The sequence below is a fragment of the Falco peregrinus genome, chromosome 2 (genome assembly GCF_023634155.1).
Source record: "Falco peregrinus isolate bFalPer1 chromosome 2, bFalPer1.pri, whole genome shotgun sequence".
In the NCBI taxonomy this organism is placed as follows: domain Eukaryota; kingdom Metazoa; phylum Chordata; class Aves; order Falconiformes; family Falconidae; genus Falco; species Falco peregrinus.
Window position 1 is genome coordinate 96,705,776 of NC_073722.1, and position 20,489 is coordinate 96,726,264.

At 38.3% G+C, this 20,489-nt stretch overlaps 1 protein-coding gene across 1 annotated transcript in view; it reads left to right on the forward strand.

The window, feature by feature from the left end:
* Positions 1 to 773: 773 nt before the first annotated feature.
* Positions 774 to 20,489, forward strand: part of DNAH10 (dynein axonemal heavy chain 10) — a 57,037-nt gene continuing 37,321 nt past the window's right edge. Inside the window, exons 1-25 of the mRNA XM_055797212.1 lie at positions 774 to 823; positions 2,394 to 2,539; positions 3,321 to 3,426; positions 4,515 to 4,630; positions 5,116 to 5,308; positions 6,052 to 6,209; positions 6,930 to 7,160; positions 7,818 to 8,008; positions 8,476 to 8,674; positions 9,439 to 9,633; positions 10,254 to 10,424; positions 11,169 to 11,345; positions 11,690 to 11,863; positions 12,490 to 12,659; positions 13,380 to 13,531; positions 13,940 to 14,104; positions 14,776 to 14,983; positions 15,874 to 16,030; positions 17,229 to 17,705; positions 17,861 to 18,019; positions 18,324 to 18,440; positions 18,512 to 18,614; positions 18,840 to 19,018; positions 19,693 to 19,904; positions 20,222 to 20,378. Coding sequence (XP_055653187.1) covers positions 2,396 to 2,539; positions 3,321 to 3,426; positions 4,515 to 4,630; positions 5,116 to 5,308; positions 6,052 to 6,209; positions 6,930 to 7,160; positions 7,818 to 8,008; positions 8,476 to 8,674; positions 9,439 to 9,633; positions 10,254 to 10,424; positions 11,169 to 11,345; positions 11,690 to 11,863; positions 12,490 to 12,659; positions 13,380 to 13,531; positions 13,940 to 14,104; positions 14,776 to 14,983; positions 15,874 to 16,030; positions 17,229 to 17,705; positions 17,861 to 18,019; positions 18,324 to 18,440; positions 18,512 to 18,614; positions 18,840 to 19,018; positions 19,693 to 19,904; positions 20,222 to 20,378 — 4,311 coding nt within the window. The 5' untranslated portion in view covers positions 774 to 823; positions 2,394 to 2,395. The remainder of the gene's footprint in view (positions 824 to 2,393; positions 2,540 to 3,320; positions 3,427 to 4,514; positions 4,631 to 5,115; positions 5,309 to 6,051; positions 6,210 to 6,929; positions 7,161 to 7,817; positions 8,009 to 8,475; positions 8,675 to 9,438; positions 9,634 to 10,253; positions 10,425 to 11,168; positions 11,346 to 11,689; positions 11,864 to 12,489; positions 12,660 to 13,379; positions 13,532 to 13,939; positions 14,105 to 14,775; positions 14,984 to 15,873; positions 16,031 to 17,228; positions 17,706 to 17,860; positions 18,020 to 18,323; positions 18,441 to 18,511; positions 18,615 to 18,839; positions 19,019 to 19,692; positions 19,905 to 20,221; positions 20,379 to 20,489) is intronic.

Sequence of the window (20,489 nt, forward strand, 5' to 3'; positions counted from 1 at the left end):
CCCGCCCAGGCGGGCGCGGGGCTGAAGTAACCGGTCGCTCCAGAGGTGCAACGGGAACGCGCCCTCCTGAGGCGCGGCGCGAGCAGCCTTGTGGGACGAGGCGGGCGGACCGGCTGCTGACTCCTGAGGCGCGGCGGGGCGGGCCGTGGCCGTCGCTCCTTCCTCCCCCGTTGCCGTGACCACCGGGAGGCGTCTGTCGGGCCCCGGGGGTTGCCGCCATGAGCCTGGACGATGTGCGGTTGCAGTGGCTGCAGGACCGGGTGCTCACCGTCCTGGAGCTGAGCGATCCGGCGCCTTTCGAGGAGCTGCTGAACCGAGCTGGCGGCCAGGAGGCAGGGGCTGTGCTGCGCTTTTTCGACCGTGGCTCTGAGGCCGGGGACAACGGCAGCGCGGCAGGCGCGGCGCTGCTGCTGCTGCGGGCCCAGCGATGTGGCAAGGAGGCTGCGGGTGAGACCCCCCTGCCGCCCCAGCCTGCTGAGCCCTCCCCGGGCACTGCTTGACCCGAGCCCCCTCACTCTCCCCTCACCAGCTCCCCATTTCCCCCTCCCTCAGCCCTCCGTTTGCCCCATCAGCAGAGTCCCAGCCCCATTACCCCGTCCTTATCCCTTTCCCTGCTGCTTCACCCCTTGGGCAGTGTCTGGTCCACATGTTCCCCTTCTATCCCACCCATTTCCAGACCTTTCTCCTCTCTGGTTGTGCTTTGGTGGGATTTGCACCATCCCCCCTGCAGAGTGGTTGTATCACGCTTTCCTCCCATTTTGTGTGTGTGCAGATACAGGGGACACAGATGAGTTTGCAGATAAGCAGCAGGAGGAAGGCCCAGGTAACCCGTTCCCCGAGCAGTTGGCTGAAACAGCCCCCTCTGTGCTATTGGAAGGAAGTAGGTGGTTTGGGTAGCTGAATTGTAGTTGTTGCAGGCCATACTGCCATGAAGGCTAAATGCAACTAGCTAATGTGGCGCTCTGAAGCAGATCCAGCAGTATCTGTAACAACAACAGTTCTTCTCCCAGGAAAGCATATCTGATTTTGTGCATGTTCTGGGCAGTGTGGCTAATGTTTTCTCAAGAACTTCTGCCTCAGGGCTCTCCTTTTAAAGAAAGCTATCCTAGTCTGGCCTTTTCATCTTTTTCAAAGAAACTGAAAGAGAGAGACTGACTGGCATGAACAAAATCAATGCACAAATGCATATCTTCCATCCAGTCTGTCTGTGACATTTTAGTGGCTTTGTTATTTCAGATTTTGAGAGATTAATTTTATTAAAATAAACAGAATGAATGAATATGTTCCCTTTAGTAGGAATGAATTAATTCCCTGTGACTTAGGAGTTACAAGCTCTCCTTCATTCTGACCTAGTTTATTGAGGATAATAGTGGTGATTCTGTAGAGTTAAGCTTGGTCCAGTACTTTAACCACAGTATTGCAGAGAAGCCTTTCACAAAAAACTGGAAAAAAACCCAAAGGAAAATGCATAGAAAGGGTGTCAGAAGAGAGCAATGATCTTTGGTGGCTCAGAGATTCAATTCTCTGCTGTCAGTATCTGTGTAACTCCCACAAGCTTCTGAAACAGTTTTTTTGCAGAAGCAAGAAGTCATGCTCTGATATTTTACAGGCATAAAAGAATTTTGTTCTGACTGTGCAAAAAAGATAGGACCATGAAGTTAAGTGCTGAATCCTGCTGTGGGTGTAAGTAGACTAAAGGAATGATAGAATTCAACTTCCCACTCTGCACCTCTGAACGGAGGCTGCTGCAATGCTGCAGGTTAATGCTCAAAAGCAGAAGGACAGGAGAATTATTACTTGATAGTAATATCGGCGCATACAAGGATCTAGTTGGGGGTGCGCCTATGCCTTTTCCAGTTCTTTTAAGTGTCTGGAAGCCTGTGCTGAAAGGGGAAGAAGACATGATGCACCTTCTGGAAGACAGTATAAAATGAAGTTTGAAATTCTTGACTGACCCTGGAATTCATGCAGTTGTTCCTGTGTTACAGTGGGGCATAACATAACTATAAACATTTTCCATATCATAGATTTGTTACAACAAAACCCTTAATTAATTGCATTTTCTTTTACAAAGTAGTTTCATCTTGAAATGTGTTAATCTACTTACTTTGTTGTAAAAGATCAAGTGTGTTGGAAAATGCTGATAAGGATACTCTAAATAAAGATCAATCACCTGTGGAACGCAGTATACTCACTTGTTTATTTAGATGCAGTTCTTCAGCAATAGTGCTGCCCTACAGGAAAATGTATGATTAACAGCAAGTTTGGATGGCAGGTTGTTAAAAGGTGATGCTGAAGATGGAAGAAAATGCTCAGTTGTGTAGTTTAATAAGAAAATTGGAAGGGTCTGTCTTATATGCATGGAATACCTGTTCTTTAATTGTGTTCTTTAGGGATGGCTCAGAAAAGCAAGACATCCCCTCTGCAATCTGCAGAAGATGGAAGTGTGTCAGGTCATGTATCAAGTCTCCCTGGTGGGTCTGAAATGAGTAAACTGGAGCAAAGATTTACAATAGACAGTACGGAACACACACCGCAGGTAAGTCTCTTGTATTTCACTCTGTTCTTTTGTGGATATGAGGATGGTTTCTGATACAAATATTTCACTAAGACTGGTAGGCAAGTTAAGGAGGTACAGTGCAGAGCAAGTCCTCGGTGCAGAACAGAACATTTTACAAGAACAGGAATTTCCATTCAAAACCAATGGCCTGCGGTGTCTGCCATAGCCTCTGACATTGACTGATAAGACATTGCAAAGGTGATTTACTGGGCAAAATGCTGACTTTTGGTGAGAAAATGCAGCAGTGGGTTACTTGAGTACCGCATTAGCTGTTCCCAGAGTTACTTATTAAAAAAAAGTTGCAGTTAATTGCTAAATAAAGACACCATGAGAAGAGCATGGAAGAAACAGTGAATAAAGCCTTTTGTACCTCAGATCTTTTACATAACTAGGTGGTCAGGATGGAGTCTGGGGTTTCAAACTAACCTTGGTTTATGACTGAGATGCAGGTGGAAGGAGAGGAGGTGCTTGCATATTCTCAGAAAGGGGTGGGCATTTAAGTGCCTTCTGATTTCTGCTGTTTCTGGCACTAATACTTTCAGTCCTGTTGGTCTGGAAATCAACATTGTTTCCAAAGCTGATGATTTTTACAGTTAGCTGAGTGATTTTTTAACATTTCATTTATGTTAGTGGTTTACTTGGACAGCAATGTGAAGATAATGGAGTTAAACCAATGATTCTGTCCTGTTGCTCACAGTAGACAAACATTTTCTTACTGTTAAGAAATGTGGCAGCAAAATTCCTTTATATTTTGTTTCAGCTACAAGAATGGAAAGTTGACAAAGTGTGCTTCTGCACAGCTGTTGATGAAATTCCTGAGGAATTGGTGTCAGATTCTACTGTATATTTTCTGAGAGACACCAAAGGTATGTGGCCTGAATAACTGCAGGCTCAATATTTTAAGTCTTTGCATTAAACAGTTCTTCACATTGAGAAAAGGTGATAATGACTGGGATTCAGGATAGTGCATATCCACCTTAATTAATGGGGTAGGTTAGGAATACTCTCAGAGTAGAATCAGGAATGCTTTTCATATGAAATTTATGGAAAGTTACATATCTTCAGTGTTTTACCAAAAAAGATGAAGCTTTCATACTGCACTTGAAGGAACTAAGATTAGTTACTACAAGTTCTACAACTATGTAAAGTGTTTTGAGGATGAGGAGCTGTATGTGAAAGTTAGACCATAATGTAGTGATAAGCACAACCAGAGTATCAGACTTCCTCACCTCACTCAAATTCTGATACACACCAGCAGCAGCTTTTATTCTGATAGTTCTTACTTTTATCATAAAACCATTGACAATAGTTATTCCAGCAGCTGGAGTAGCTCTGGTTCTGGCTGCAATCAGACCTCTGTGTCTAGCTCTGGCCCCATGGGAAACAGCTTCTGCACTAAAGCAAACAGGTATTTTTTGCCACACCTATATCCAGGAACTATCAACAGTATGTTAACTCTAATTTAGTTAAATAAACATTTATGTGGGCTCTCCAAGCAGCAGCATGCGTGGTTTGAAGCTACAAAGTATTTTGTATGAGCCTATTAGTTTCAGTTTTTCTAGAAACAGGACATTTGAGAAAAAAAAGAAAATTATTATAATATATTTGGTCATTTTATGGCAGTTCTGTGCAAGATTTTCCTGGTCTATCTGTAGAACAGGAGTTCAAATCAAGGCCACTATGTTTTTTGAACAGAAAACCATTTCCTAACTATAAGGCTGGATCGTAAAGACTTAAGAGTCAGATGGTGACGCAATTATTTTTCTGCCCTTTCTGAGAAAGCATGCACACTGTTAAAACCAGCACTAGTTTTGAAAGTGATTTGCATCAAACCGAGTTTATTACAAACACTGTTTGTTTTTTGGAGTTTTAACTTATTATGGAAAGGACTTTATGCTTTATGCTTTCTGTATCAAATAATTAAATTTATACTAATTGCTTGTATACTGTTTAGAAGGAGTTACTGAACCTAATGACCTGACTGAAGCTAAGGAGTCTCTTCCTAAAGTGATAAAGTTTGGTGTACTTACTGATGATACTCTTTTGATGCTAAAGAATGCCATCTCACAGGTAAATGCGTTACAGCTTTTATGTATGGAGTCTTGAGTGTTTCTGTAAGTGATTTGCCTGTTTAGTATTCTGCTGATCATATGAACTGTGCATAAGAAGCGTTAATATTTAATGAGTGACCTTCATATGCCAAAATGATGTTTTTGTGAATTGTTATTTGATATTTTGTTTCCCAGTTTTTTGTAAAGGTGTGGAGATGGACATTAATTTATTGCCTGGCCTTATATGAGAAACATTTAAGAGTGTGACACCAGATACCTTTATTTTTGTGCTGACAGATGTTTGTAAAATCATGCTGGAGCTGTTCCCCTGTAGAACTTGAGACAGAGAGAGCGATGCTAAAGAGGTGAAATGGGAAGAGATGCACTTAAATTAAATTTTAGAACAACATGCCCAATGCTTAAGTGAATTGCTAGTAAGCTGACTTTTACTGATTTCTTTTTTAGTATGAACCATATAATCTACGGTACCTGTTTGAATTATAGGCATTTTCACCAGCTGTCTCCTATAGTCAGCAGCAGATGGAGGAAACTTCCTTTAATTCAGATGATGATAACACAGATTCTGGAAACAGGAATTTACCCAAGACTGACTTTGCAGGAAAGAAAGAACAGCTTGTGGAATACTGTAATATTCAGATGAGGAATGAGATACAAATGAACAGGCAAAAATTCTCAAGTGTTACTCAGCAGACTGTAGGACAAACTGAAGGCAAGTGTTCTGCCTATGCTGGCACTGTGGTGTTTAGTACATGACAGTAGAAAGAGGTTCATCTGGGAATGGCTTTATATAGGATAACAAATACATACAGTTTCTGGGGAAGCTCCAGGCCTGATTGAAGTTTCTCTTTGCTGATAACAGTAGTATTTTTACTGCCCTGAAACATAGCAGGCAGTATGGAGAAATGGGTTGAAATCGATGATAGTCTTTCAAACAGCCTGGAGTAAGAAGAGGAGAGAGGGTAAACGTGCCTCGTTGCTTGCCAGTGTGCAGGAGACTGAGGCCATAGCAGGGTATAGAAAGTGGCAGACCGCATGAGACTTTCAAGTGTTTCTCAGCATCCCTTCTCTGACAGGGGATACTGTCATGCCATTAAGGAGAGCATGGTGGCCTACAGTAGGGCCTGATAGTCTTCTTCAGCAAAACCCTAATCCTAATAATTCTTAATCAGTAGAGATTGGGTTAAGGCATAAAACCTGAGAACTTTTCACTTATTTGTAGGAATGTGTCTTTCTTGGCACTGTGTTAGCTGTCAAGCAACGGGATGTATTCTGCCGTATTCTCAAACAGGCAGAGCAGGTGGTATGTTACCTGTCCTTAAGTACCTAAGAAGATGGAAGGCACAAGCCATTTCAGTGATGTTACTTCACCAATGCTGATGGAACAAGACAATTAATTCTATATGCTTTTTCTTTTAATAGGAGATATTAAACTGGAGGTGCCAGCTATAAACCTAGAAGGTGAAGTGACTGTTCTTGCCACAGTTCCAGAAGTGGTTGAACCTCTGGAACGTTGTGCAGTGACCTGGCAGAAATTAATATCCACAGCTCTAGAGGAACAACTGAAAAAGGTTCCACAGGTAATGTTTTCTATAATACCAAGCTGCTTTTATTCCTGGAGACATTATTTTCCCGCAGGAATCTCTTTGAATGGTTTGTGCTCATTTTTAATCCATCTTCATGTTTGATTGTTGGAAAGTCATTTACTAATTGATGTAAAGTAGAACAAAAGTAGTGAGGAACTGTGTGACTCTGGGAAATAGAATATAAATAGAATATAAGTAACTTACTGCAGATCCTACCCGCACAGGATGACTGGAAAACTAAGGCACTTCTGTTATCTGCACTTTTCTAAAGAGCTATGAAATATTAAAAGCTGCAGTGATTATTTTTTTTTAAATAGACGACTATTTTTGCTTGAAGAAAGTAATCTCTCTCAAACAAAAATTCAATTGTAAGGTTCTGGTTCTGCAAACACTTACACATATGACTAATACCATTAAATATACTGAGGGATTTCATGTCTACAAAGTTACTTGTGCATAAGCATTTGCCAGCACGAACTCCCCAGCTCCAACTCAGGGATATACTCCCCATGAGCGGTTCCCTTCAGTGCGTGTAAAACTCCCTTGGTTTCAAGGGTCTTCTTCTGTCTGGCAGTTTTGCATGGTTGAACTATATCAGGTTTTTCTCAGCATACAGCGTATTGAAAAGAAGGAACAAATATAGTCCTGTTTATAGGTTTTAACTCTTGCATAATGGTAATTTAGAATTTTTATTTTATTCCACATTACTTGTAGGGTAATGGTCCGCTTGCAGAAATTGACCTCTGGTGTGAAAGGAATGATACTTTAAGTGCTCTTACTGAACAGACAAAGCTTCCAAAAGTGCAAAAAGTCTTGCAAATATTGCAGGAAGCTGAATCTGAGCATATTCAAGATTTGCAGATAGTCTTAAGTGACCTCAGAAAACATCATGTGGAAGCTCTAGATAATGTTAAATATCTTTCAACTCTTGAACGCCATTTGAAGGTATGTATCCTTAAGAAAACTTCATGAAGTTTTAACTGTAGTTCCCTGAGTCTGGTTTCTCTGTTGATACAATCACCTCTTGGGTTTCTTTTTTCACTTGTTAGCACCCATAAAGATATATTCTAGCCTTTTTATATTTAATAAAAAAAAAGGCTTGCTTATTTTGTTTGAGATACAGTTCTAATGTTTGAAAGCAGAAGCCCAGAGCTGTGAACAGTTTGGTTTGTAAATCACAGCCTTGGGAGCATTTGACAGCATAGCTGAACTGGGCAAAATAAAGATTTCTGTGCTCCATTTTTGAGGTAACTTCTATCACTGATTACAGTGGATATCTCAATTTTTAAGTTTTATTGAAGGTCATCCAAACATCCAAATGAAGAGTTGAGCCAAAACTAGTCTTGAGACATCTTTTACTGAGAAGAGAATATGAATGAGAAAAGACCTAAAAGGCATTTGGAGCAACAGATGCAGATTTGCACTTCCTTAACCACGTGTGTTACTTGGGCACCAGGGTGTTTCCTTCACTGAGTTATTTAATTAATAATGTCGCAGACTTTCTTAACTTCAGGAATCTATAGAATAAATATAGGTTTATTTAATATGAATTTGTGTATTTTTCTGACATCTTATTCACAATATTTATAATACATTTAATAGAATTTAACATATGGCACTGGGTTTAATGTTGTCTTGGATACAATTCCTTCGCTGATGAATACCCTGAGATTGATATGGATTCTATCACGGCATTACAACAAGGATGAACGGATGGTACCCCTCATGGAACGAATTGCATGGGAAATTTCAGCAAGAGTGTACAAAGTTGTGGATTTACATGCACTGTTTAAGTAAGTACTGGATTTCTGTACTAGGAACTAGGCTGTATTTATTAAAAGCTTTGCTTGTTTTACATGAAGTGCAGTAGATAACACTTTCATCAAACAGGTTTCAGCATTTTTCACTATTGGAAGTTGTATTAGGTCAAATAAGTCTATTTTGTAATTTCCATAAATTACTGAATCAGCCCTGAGGAAATGGGTGCTTGTCCTCTTTTTTTTTCTTGAAAGGATATAAATCAATAAAACCAACAGAATTACAGTGGTAAAGAAGTGACATAAATACCATCAAAATCAGTCCTGAAATAGTATCTCCTTTCAAAATTAGTCACATTGAAAATTAAGACCTCACAGCTGTAAGTTTTGCCTAGATCTTGTATAATTAATGCTAAACCAGGGTATATTAATCCAGTTGAGATATAATTTTCTATCTATAGTCTTTCTGTTTAGTGTCTTAACTGTTTTGATTTGATTTCTAGAGAAGATAGAGCTGCTGCAAAAAAGAAAACAGCAGAAGCCAAAAGCACTCTTGAACAATGGAAGAAATGTTATTTTGCTGTTTGCGCCCAAATTGAAGCTTCAGGAAGAGAGCAACACTGGGAATTTGACCAGAAACGTTTATTTGAAAAAACAGATTATATGACTTCAGTCTGCCAAGATCTGTATGATATTTTGCAGGTAGTAATATAGGCAATAAATAAAAGGATTGTGTGAACAGCATCTTATTCTGTAGAGGAAAATCTTTTGTATTGAAGTTGTGGAAATGTTTACAGCCTTTAGTTTTGTGATTGGTTTTGTGTTTAAGACCTGAGCAATGTCCTTGTTTCCAGCAAAGCTGCACTTATTGCTTGAGATGAGATAACTCTTCTCAAGGTACTGGTTGAAGAAAGGTATTACTGTGTATGTTGCTGTTATGAACATACGGATTTGTAACAACTGTTTCACAGTTGTGCAGTTTTCATGGGTTACTAGCTTAATGACATAATTTTAGGTAAAATAACAATTTAAGTATACTATAATATAAAATGTGACCATATATGAATCTGTACATCAATTGCAGGATAATGTGTGAATGGAGAGATGCTATGTTTAGGCTAATTTAAATCAGGGTAACTAGCAGTATTAGTGGTCCATCAGTGGTCAGATGCTATAGACTGTGTGTGTAAAAACTGTATGTGAAAAGTGGAATAAAAAGAAGTAATAACAGTGTTACCTGTTTTAACAACTGAAGCGTTGGGCTTGTAAAATGATTTGTCGGTTTTTTTTTCCATGAAGCTACTTAGTGTCTTGTATAGCAATATACAAAATGTAAATCACAGCAGGAATTGATGATTCTCTGAGCTTTGTTTTTATATTTATAGGAAATAATATCAGAAAGATGTGTTAAATGGCAGAAAAAAACCCATTAAAAATTAAGCTTTCTGATATGTTCTTCTGAATAGGTCATTGAAGAGTTTTGCAATATATTTGGTCCTGAACTAAAAGCTGTCACAGGGCATCTAAAGCGCATTGATGATCTACTGAGACGAGTAAAGGGACTAACTAGTCCTATGGAAGAACTGACCTTTGACCCTTTTAGCATCAAAAGTGCACATGACTGGAAATTAATTATGGAAGAATTTAGAGAAGAAGTTTCAGTAAGTACCATATACTGTAATTCTCTGCATCCGTTACTTCCTATATACAGATTCCTTCTAGAATATCAAGATTTTCATTTAAAGAAAATGTAAGTTTGCAAAAGAAAAGAATATATGAATAAATACATAAATTAAGATGTGAGGAATGTGACAAGTTTTTCAAGTCAATATTCTGTTTCCAAGTTGGTTTTGTTTATAGTTTCACTATGTCTTGAACGTGGTGAAGCACACTTTTTGTTCATTGGCAGAATCGCTACAGCATGAACAGAGGCTGCATATGACCTCCCTGTCCTATTGTGCTGACATGTCTCAGTCATGTCCTACGAAGAAGTAAAACTTCCTTTTCTGGATCCATTCGGTTCTTCATCCCTCAGCTAAGAATAGCCACAAAGTACAAATTTTTACAGTGTTTTTTGTGATTTATGTAGCTGTCCAGAAGATGCATTAATTAACATTAATTTCCTGCAGTTTATTGGAAAACCATCAGTTTGTTAGTCATTTGTAAGACTAAAAATATGCTTGATCACTGTTATAAAAAAGCATTTTAATTTTGCCTTCCTTTCTTGGTTTTGTAAGATGAATCTCTGAAGTGATAGGATTTCATGGCCTTCTTCCTTTAGGTTATTGAAGAAGAGACCAAAAACTTTATTGATGAGTCTTTCAAGACCCTTCGGTCAGCAGAAGCTGCATTCAACATGCTGTTAAACTTCAAAAATATCTGCACTCGTAAAACCGTTCATAAGCAGTTGATGATGAAGTTCAATGATGTTTTGGACCAATACTGTAAAGAGGTATTTAAGGATTTCTTATGTAGCACATGAAGCTCTTCACCTTGCGAAAATCATAAATCTGTGTATATGTCTAAACACCTGTATAGTGTCATGTACTATCTGAAAGAGTGAGAAGTTTTACAAAATTAGCACAATAATTGCTCTTACTTTTTTTTGAGCCAGTTGAAGAAATATTATGGGTAATTTGCTGAAATGGATGTGCATATCTGTATATGTGCAGCACTGTAGGGGAACCAAAAGGTGTTTGCATGTAGTCTGAAGGCAACAAGGCTTATGGCTATTCTTTACCTTGTGAACAGCAGTTCAACAGTGGTCCTACCTGAGAAAATACATCTTTCGTACCCTACAGCTTTCTTGTGATGGACAACAAGTTTGTGGTATGACCAGAAGGTGTCAGAGAGAAACTGTGAAGGCAGAAATAATTTCTGCCATGTAGAAGCCTGTATGTTGGAAAGCTTTTTACATCATAGTATTTTTCTTGGTATTTCAAAGAACACTGAGTTTAACAATAAAATGTAATCTTACAGAAAACACTACCACAGTAGCAGTGCCACAAGATACAGAAAAGACATCCTCTGTAATGTGGTAATACAAGCAAGAGATGCATGGGAAAAAAAAAAGAATAATTGTTTTTGTCCTGCTGGTGGAATTAGTTTCAGAGCTTGTGCTGTGTACCAGGTTTGATACTGATCATGGTCAAGCACATGGAGAAATGATTCTTTGCAATATTTTATTTTCTTCTAGGTTGAAAGCATTAAGCAAATCTTTCTTCTGAACCTCAAGGATCCGCCTTTGTATAAGAATTATCCTCCAATGGCTGGAGCAATATACTGGTCCCGATTCCTTTTCCATCGGATCAAACGCCCTATAATTCGATTTCAAGAAGTAGAGGAGTTGCTTGCTAGTGAACATGGAAATGAAGTATGTTGGTTCTTTTGATATTTAATAAAGGAAGAAATACCTTCTTCGTACCCTTCTTCTACAGGTGTAAAAGTGCTCTTATGTAGGTGAAGTTCCAAGAATGTCTTTGCACACAGCAAGCCATTAGACATGAAAAGCTGATTTGGACCTTCCTGCTGTTTCCCAGAGAGACAGTGATAGAGTCAATGACAGAATTCAGGAGCCTAAATTCTTCACTGCCTGCATTAATTACAAGACATCACTTGTCCTCTTATCTAGCAAAAAATAGAAACCATATTGAGAACAGGTTAGTTGAACATTTCTCATGGTCTTTGAAATGAGTTATACAGAGTTTTCTTTTCTAGGTAAAACAAATGTATCTTCAAGTGGCCAAGAGGATGAAAGAATATGAAGATGAAAAATACAATCAGTGGAGACATGAGACAGAACAGATACTCCCACTGTTACTGAAAAATACACCACTGACTGTCATCACTAGTGGATCTGCATCCCATGTTAATACAGAGACACTTGAGCAGGTGAGATACAGGAAGACAGTATACCAGATTTCTCTGTGGGGAAGAACTGAAACTTATGTGATGGTCAGTGAGATTTTTCTAAGAATGATATTTTAAGCACAGTTTTTGAAAGGAAGATTTCAAAAGTTCTGAGCTCAGAATTGTTTTTATTCCTTTATAAGATATAGATGCTGAATGACCTGGCAAATGGATGAATGTTTTTTTTCTATGTGTTCTTCTGTGCCGTAATTCCTTTTAATTTTTGGATTTTGGTGCAACATCTTTGGGACATTACAACAAAACTTGGGACTGAAGTTAGGTGGAGGTGGGTTCCCAGCAGAGATCATGCAGACTCCTGTTCTAACTAAACTTTTGTCTGACTATGAACTTCCACTGGGATTTCTGTTGTGACTGATTGCAGCAGTATGTGAACAGAGGTGATTTCACTTGTTTCTTGTAATCAGCTTTCACTGAAGAGGTAGTTGTGTGTAATTTCTGAAATTAGAATGCTGAGGCTGCCTCAGTCTCTGGAAGTCAGCCATTCTGACTTTTACTGCCTTATCAAATGTCTCCAAGAGCTGACTTTTTCCTTGCATTGTAACAGTATGGTGTTCCTCTCCTTTCTGCTGCTCTTTCTTGTGTTGTAGAGCTCTGTAACAGAGGAGCCTGTCACTGCAAAGAAGAGTGTCCGCTTCATAGTGAATTTTTCTCCCATGCTTCAAGAGGTTATACTTGAAACAAAGTACATGGAACTACTAGGGTTTCCAGTCCCAGAAACAGCGAGATATGTGGCGTTACAGGAAGACAGATATCTTGGGTAAGGCTGTAACAGCGTATCTGCACACATACAGACTTACGGCAGTGTTTCAAGTGATTTCATTCCAAACTAGAATGGGCACTGAGTCATAAAATTCTGGAAATCTGAGAGGTCTTAGTGACATTTTTAAGGGTAAGATTACTAATGGCCATGTTGCACTAATAAGCTTTTCTCTGGCACCGTCTGCATCCTTTACCCTGTAGGACAACGTTATACAAATTAACATCTTATCAAAATCTGAGAGAAAACAAGGACAGTAATTTGTTTGCAATGAATTGTTAATGCCATTTAGATTTCAGCTCACATTTAAACTCACTGCTGCTTTCTTTTCATACAGCCTTGGATAAGTCACTTTTGCCCACATTATCACAGGCTTTTAGCACATGGGTATGGCAGTAGGAGCCCTAACTGGATTTTAAAGTTCACATGTTGAGTTCACTTATGCGCTTCAAACTGAGGCTGTCTTAAAAACTGAGTTGGGGCAGGAGAGGTTTTTCTAGCTACTATTTGACCTATATGAAATTTTTCTTTTGTTTTCAATAGGAAATTAATTGCATTTATAATCAATATATATTCAGTGGTTATCTTTGCAAATTGTGCTTTATATGGAGGTCTGAATGGAATGATGGAAGCGATCTTCTCTTTGATCTGAGTTCAGCGCTGTATTTCCAAAAAATCATTATTTTTATGTTTTGTTGTTGTGTTTCTTACACTCCTTAGGTATAAAAATAGATTGAAAAACATGCTGGATGGCTATCACAAATTAATGGAAACACTGAATGAAGCAGAAACCAAACTTCTTGATGACCATATTCAAGAACTCTGGAGTGTATTCAGATCAGGGCACAGAAGACTCAACTGGAACTCCTTAAGTAATAGAGATAGTATTTTAAAGTGCCTCACATACTGATTCTCAGTTAAAAAATCTCTTTAATTCTGCAATCTGTTTTTTATGTCATATGACAGCAATGTATCCCTAAATGATACATCCTATTGCCATGGGTCAGGGTCAGAATAGTAGGTTAGACAAAATCTGATTCAGGAAGGTATTTCTTTAGTTTGTATTGTATTTTTAACACTGAGTGGAAATGAATAGAGATGCTTAGATAAGAGCTGTAAGGAGCTAGATGAAGGGTTAGGTGAGAAATCATTTAATCCATCTTTCTGCAGAATGTCAGTTCATTCTCAGAGATAAAACACATCTGGATGAGGCAATTTTGATGCATTGGTGAAATATTTGTTAAAAGAAAAATACCCAAATGGTTGTGATTTATTTCAAGGTATTGGTGACTTTATTGTCCGATGCACACAATCCATCAGGAAGTTTGAAACACTTGTCCATCGGATTCATAATATTTCTGAAGACATAAGCAACATACTTCTGTTCATAGAATCAACAAATCTCTTTAAGTTTCCACTTTCAAAAAATGGTGATGAAGTTCCTGGTAAGCCTTCATATTTTCATTTCCAGGCTCTGTGATGCTGTATTTTGATCTGCCTGCTACTTTGCATTTTTAGTTGCTATGATCAACCCTTTTAATTGTTACCAAAACTAGTTACAGCAGTATTTAAAGGTGTAAGAGAGGAAGCACAATCAGAGCTTCAGTACCCTAAAGCTGACAGTTAGTGTCAATGAGAGAAACATAAAGATGAGCATGCAAGTAGATATTTGACTTGTGTCTACCTTGCTTTTGATCACTTTCCCCCTAGCTTTCCTTTGATTTCCTTATCTTTCTTGTATGCAGTAGTGTAGCCTTAGAGCTGCAATTTGTATGGAGTGTCAGCTCCCTTCTGCGCTATCTGAACGGGTTTTCTTAGATGGAAATTGTGGTGAGGTGATTCTCCCAGGTCTCCTTGGCACTTGAGTGGGTGGGTGGTGGATTCTTTCAGTGCTTTGTAAGTCTTAAAAAGGTTACTTTCACATCTAATGGTTGCTATTAAATAATTAAATCCATACAAAATCAGAGGGCTGAAATATTAATAAATTAAGTGTTAATCAGTGGAGATATTTTTTGTCAAGATCAAGTTAATGTTCACAAATATAGCCCAGCTAATTGTTCCGGTATGGAAGTCTGCTAGGTCTTTTTCAGTTAATAATTTTTTGTATCTTTTGCAGAAGCAAAAAATTTTTTTGAGTATGTTAAGTGTGAAAGAGCAAAAGATGTGGCACACATGGTTAGAAAGTATTCTGCAATTCCACAACTGCTAATAAAAGTGGAAGGACGAGTTGCCAGTACGAACAGTGGCAAATCTCCAAAATTAACTTCCTATTATGCATATTGGGAACAAAGGATTTATCAGGTGTTGACACAGTTAATTGTGAAGTAAGTCAATTGTTTGCTTAATGGATTTTCAGTCTTTCATCTTCAGGTTTTTCTGGGTCTGTCGATCAGTATGTGTACTGGTACTCTGTTTGAACACTTTGATAATTTGCAGTTTGAGACAGATTTGTATTTGTAATGTTTTGTTCCTGTGAAGAATGGAGAAGTGATAACAAGGTACAGGAGAAACCCAAATTCTGAGAAAATGGATATTGTCATGAGAAGAGAGAAATAAGATAGGTTTTCTGCAATGTATAGTTGCATATCCTTGGTTTATTTTTAAAATCATGGTTTTGTTTTCTAAAGAATACAATTTTGAGTTGGTGTCTGGGTGCCAGATGCATCCTTGTAATGCAGGAGTCATCAGTTCAAGAACAAATTTTTGTTGGTTTTTACTTTACCTGTTCTGCAGCTGCTGAGGCCAAGGAGATTCCTGTAGCAAGATATTATAAAGGCTTATATTATAAGCAAGACAATATTACAATGGTGCATTACAGGTTTATAAAAGCTCAGCCATCTCTTCTTCCCGTGATCCATGTTTTTGTAATCTGGTCCGTGCTCAGCTGACTTCATTGTGCTTTCTTGGCTGGACTCTTGCAATGGAGTTGACGGTAGCCTCAGGGTCCTTTTGCACCAGGGTATTCCCTCCCCATTTATTCCTTCCAATAGCTGCTTTTAACTAGTCAAACTTTTGCATTAAATCAGTATTAGTGGGACAGTTTTGCTCCAATACACATCAGTGTTTCCAGCTGAAATCCATGGTAACTGACTTCAGGCAGATCTGCTTACATATCTAAGCAATACTTGGTGATTACAGTCTCTGTTAAGCATTTCGACGGGGGGGAAGCACCTGATTTTTACAATCTTTGACATACTTTTTTTTCTCTTGCCAGGAATTTGCAGGCTTTTAATGCGGCTGTTCTTGCAAAAGTGCCACTGTTCCAAACAGAAGCTATTTTATCTTTTCATGAGATAATCTTGCAACCTAATGCCAATGAGATTGATGAAATGACTGTTCAATGTATCCGAGACTGTGTGGAGGTCACTGAGGTGATTTTTGATAAGATTTACTTGTTGCCAGAGTTTGCTTGTGATTATAATGAATTAATCTTGCTTTATGTTTAAGCAAGCATAACTGTCAAAGGGAAGATTCATATTGCTTTATCTTGAAATCCAAATACCCAGTACGTTTTTCTAATTTTACAGACTGTCCTAATTTTAAAAACTGATGACAAAGGAAAAAAATATACTGTAAAGCTTCATGCAGTTTTTACTGTGGCAAAACTATTTGTTACTTTTCAGCAGTTTAGCAGTGTAAGGACATGAATTGGTTCTATAAATCAGCATACATCAGAAGGAAATACTTTTCAGATTGCTTTGTAGATGTTGCTTTCTGATGTATGAATAAGCTGGTGGAGTAAGGATTGGGAGTAGCCTTCTCTATATTATGGCTCTTCTCAAAACCGGGAAAAAGCCAGTTGAGAAAATGTTGGGAGAAGGGCATCTAAGAAACATCTAGGACAGTGGGTTTACAGCAGATGAAATATCTAGCTTGCTGGCAAAGGTGTAGCAATATTTGCCTGCATGAATAAGTTCATGTTGAACTGCTTTCCAGAAAAGAACCCAAACATTGTGGCAGTGTTCCTGTCCTGTCCTGATGGAGAAATGATTCCAGGCATCACTGGAAATGAGTTGATTTAGTTTGTGTGCTTCCTGTGTTCAGATTTGTTGTTGTTCTGCTCCACTGCTTCATCCAGCCTGTTTGATCTAATACCTGTTTGTCTGTGTCATGCTATATTGTTGCTCAGCTGAGATTTTAAAAGCAGATTGAGTAACACATGGAAAGGTTTTGTTAGGATGAAACTAACTCTTCTCTCAAGTTTATGGGAAAAGGTAATCACTTTTTTTGCTGTTGAAAACCAATTGGTTTTAGAAATCATTCACACCACTTTCTACATAGTCTCCTAAATAATGGTGAATTTCTTCACTGACAGAGTTGTCAAGCACTGGAACAGGCTGCCCAGGGAAGTGGTTGAAATCACCATCCCTGGAGGTATTTAAAAGACATATAGATGTGGCACTTAAGGAAGTGGTTTAGTGGTAGATTTGGCAGTGTTAGGTTTACAGTTAGACTTGATGTTCTCAAAGGTCTTTTCCAACCTAAATGATTCTATGATTCTATGAATGATTTGACTAAAATGACTCTTTGCAAAGTAACTGTTTTTAACCCTTGTCTTGAAAACTCTAGCATTTTGTACGATGGATGCATGGTACATGTATTGAATGCCCTCCTCAGCGTGTCAAGGAAGATGAAGTTATCACTTTCAGCTTTTACAGTGATGTCTCCCAGAACCCTCTGATAATTGAACAGGCTGTTCTCATCACTCAGAATGTCCACAGACTCCTGGCTTCTCTGAGCAAGTATTTGAACCAATGGAAGAGGTACGACCTGCTGTGGAAATTAGACAAAGGCATAGCTTTGGAGAAGTTAGCTGCAGAAAAGCCTACCTGTGTCACCTTTGATGAAGAGTTGCAGTTTTATATGAAGGTAGCTCAAGAAGTGAATGAACAGCCCTTGATTAAAGATGAGCAATGTATCAGGCTTCAGCTCACTCCGTTAGCCTACACAGTGCAGGAGAATGCTAGGGGCTGGGTGATTTCACTTGGAAGGTTGCTTAATGAGTCTGCAAGACAGGAGCTCTTTGGTCTTCAGGAGGAGATTCAGGTAGGTGTTTTCAGTTTGTTTTTGTTATCTTTATCACATAGACTGAAAACAAATCTGCGTATTATTTGCTGGTGTTTTGTGTTTGACTCGTCATTATAATTCTGCCTAATTGCTTTGTCAGTGTTGCTTCTGGAAATTATTTTTACTTCTTATAGAGATTATCACAGAATCTTAAGAGGCCTCCTGACTCCCTGGAAGATCTCAAAATTGTCCTTGGCACAATTGCGGAGATCAAAGGAATGTCCTTCGAGGTGGAACTGAAATACTTGGACATCTGGGAGAGATACCGAACTCTTGCAATGTACAATATTCCAGTAGGTGTATGTCTCATAAAACATTTCAAATTTGAGCTAGATGCCCATATGCCCCACATGTGAATGAATAAATGTTTTCCTTTTAAGCATTTTACAGAATCACAGTATTGTTGAGATTAGAAGGGATGTCTGGAGATTGTCTAGTCCAAACCTCCTTCTCAAAACAGTATCTCCACTTTAAAAAGGACATATTGCATATGTTTAACTCTGATTCAGATCAATTCAATGCTGGTTTTGTGTTTTGTGAATTTATAGTATTCCTTGTAATTATTTTTTGTGAGAGTTGTTGCTTGTTTTGTTGTAGGTAGCTAAAGAAGAACAAGAGATGGCTGACAAGATTAGGGAAAAGTGGGAGACTCTCTTCTTCGAAGCATCAGAAGTTGATCACAACCTTGGTGACATAAAAAGAACATTCAGAAAGGTAATATTTGTAATTAATATTGAAAAAAATTAGAAATGGAAGGAAAACAGTTTAAACACTGTTCTCTTTAGGTCACACAGCAACAAATTGAGGACTACAGCAAAGAGGTAGAAGCTTTTGCCCATAAATTCATGACCGAAGGGCCTGGTGCTGTTGGGGAAAATCTTGATAAAGGTAAGTGGATTAATGTGTGTAAAGTGGTGTCTTCAAAAAAATACTAGTCTTTGGACAATTCTTCAGATTTTATGTAAAACAAGAAAATTGTGCTTTCCTTATTAACATACAAACCAGGAATGTGAAACTTTTAGTACTGTAACTTCTACAGTCTGTATGCAAATGCTGTCTTATTTATTTCCCATGATCACTGGGATGGTTTATCTAGAAAAATTCCTCTCCCAGGCTTGGAACTCTTGGCCATTTTTGAAAAAGAAGTGGAAAATCTGGAAAAAATTCATCAGGAACTGCGCAGTGTTGAGAAACTTTTTGACCTGCCAGTTACAGTGTACCCTGATTTAATGAAAGCACAGGATGATGTGAAAGGCCTAAAGCAGATCTATGACATTTATGAATTATTAAGTGTAAGTATTGAACAATGTATACACAGGTGCACAAATATTCATGCACATACATACAGAAAAGGTGAGGAAGAGAAGAAGAGGTTGCACTGTCCTCTGGTTATTGTCAGCTCTGTTCTAAGCCTTTGCATGAAGTAAGATGTCACTTGTAATTGACTGTCGCCATGAAATGATTTTAATGGTGTTAGTACAGGACTAACAATGTCCCCGTAGTTGACCGAACAGATACTCTTATCAGACAGGAACAGACCTCCCTCCATCCCTAATAATTATTGGGTGACATTTTACTGCACGAGTCTCCTGATGATTTCAGTGGGACTACTTTTGGATGTCTTATGTGTACAGGTAACAATGGGTATCTCAGGCTTTTATTGATCTTAATTATTTTTTAGTAAGTTTTATTTTTCCAGAATTAAAATGCCATGTAAAATATGCTTTTAAGGATGCTTTTCCTGTTCTCCATATTTCCTTTTGATTATTTCTTATACAACTGGCTGTGTTTGGCTATGAATCTGGCTTGGACATGAACATGTCTCTTCTCTGTTTGTAACATGTTAATACAATTACATCTGCACTCTCACTGTGGTTTCTAGATTCTGCTGTAGTGGAAAGATTTTTTTTGGGCTCAGAACTAAAAGGAAATATGACTTTTTTCCTCCTGATGACCTTGTTCCCAGGCAGCTAAAAAGGAGTGGTCTCAGACCCTCTGGATAAACCTCAATGTCCAGTTTCTTCAGGAAGGAATCGAAGGATTTCTTAAAGCGTTTCGAAAGCTGCCCAAACAAGTACACAGTATGCCAGTAGCCTTTCACTTGGAAACAAAAATGAAGGCATTTCGAGACTCCATTCCTTTGTTGCTTGATTTGAAAAATGAAGCTTTGAGAGAAAGGTTTGCTTTGATTTATTTAAATGAATTTTATATATATAGGAAGATTTTATTTGTTTTGTTAGAACTTTTAATTTCAGTTACTGGGGTCATGCCGTGTCCTGCTGCTTGAAACTTCACTTTCTGCTTAATTAACTTGTGTAATAGCATGCAAGGTGACTACAATGACTAGGATACTTTATGTATTCAAAATACTAGCTCCTGTTTAAAACAGTAGAGTGCTAAACACAGTTTCATTATTATATATTAAACTACAGTTGGTTTCACTTTTGCTGTATCATGGTGGTTGGTACAACTGTTGATGTGTCAATTTAAAACAGGCATTGGCAAGACCTTATGGAAAGAACAGGAACACGTTTTGAAATGACAAAAGAAACATTCACTTTGGAGAATATGTTCAATATGGAACTTCAAAGGCACTCAGATGTTATCAGTGAAATAGTCAGAACTGCTGTTAAGGAACTTAGCATTGAGAAGGTAAGGTAAAAAATCATAATAAAACTAAAAAGACATAGATGACAACCAGTGTTTTATTTGATAATTTTATATTGGCATGATGGGAAGTTTGGCCATCTTTAGGGAGCTGCC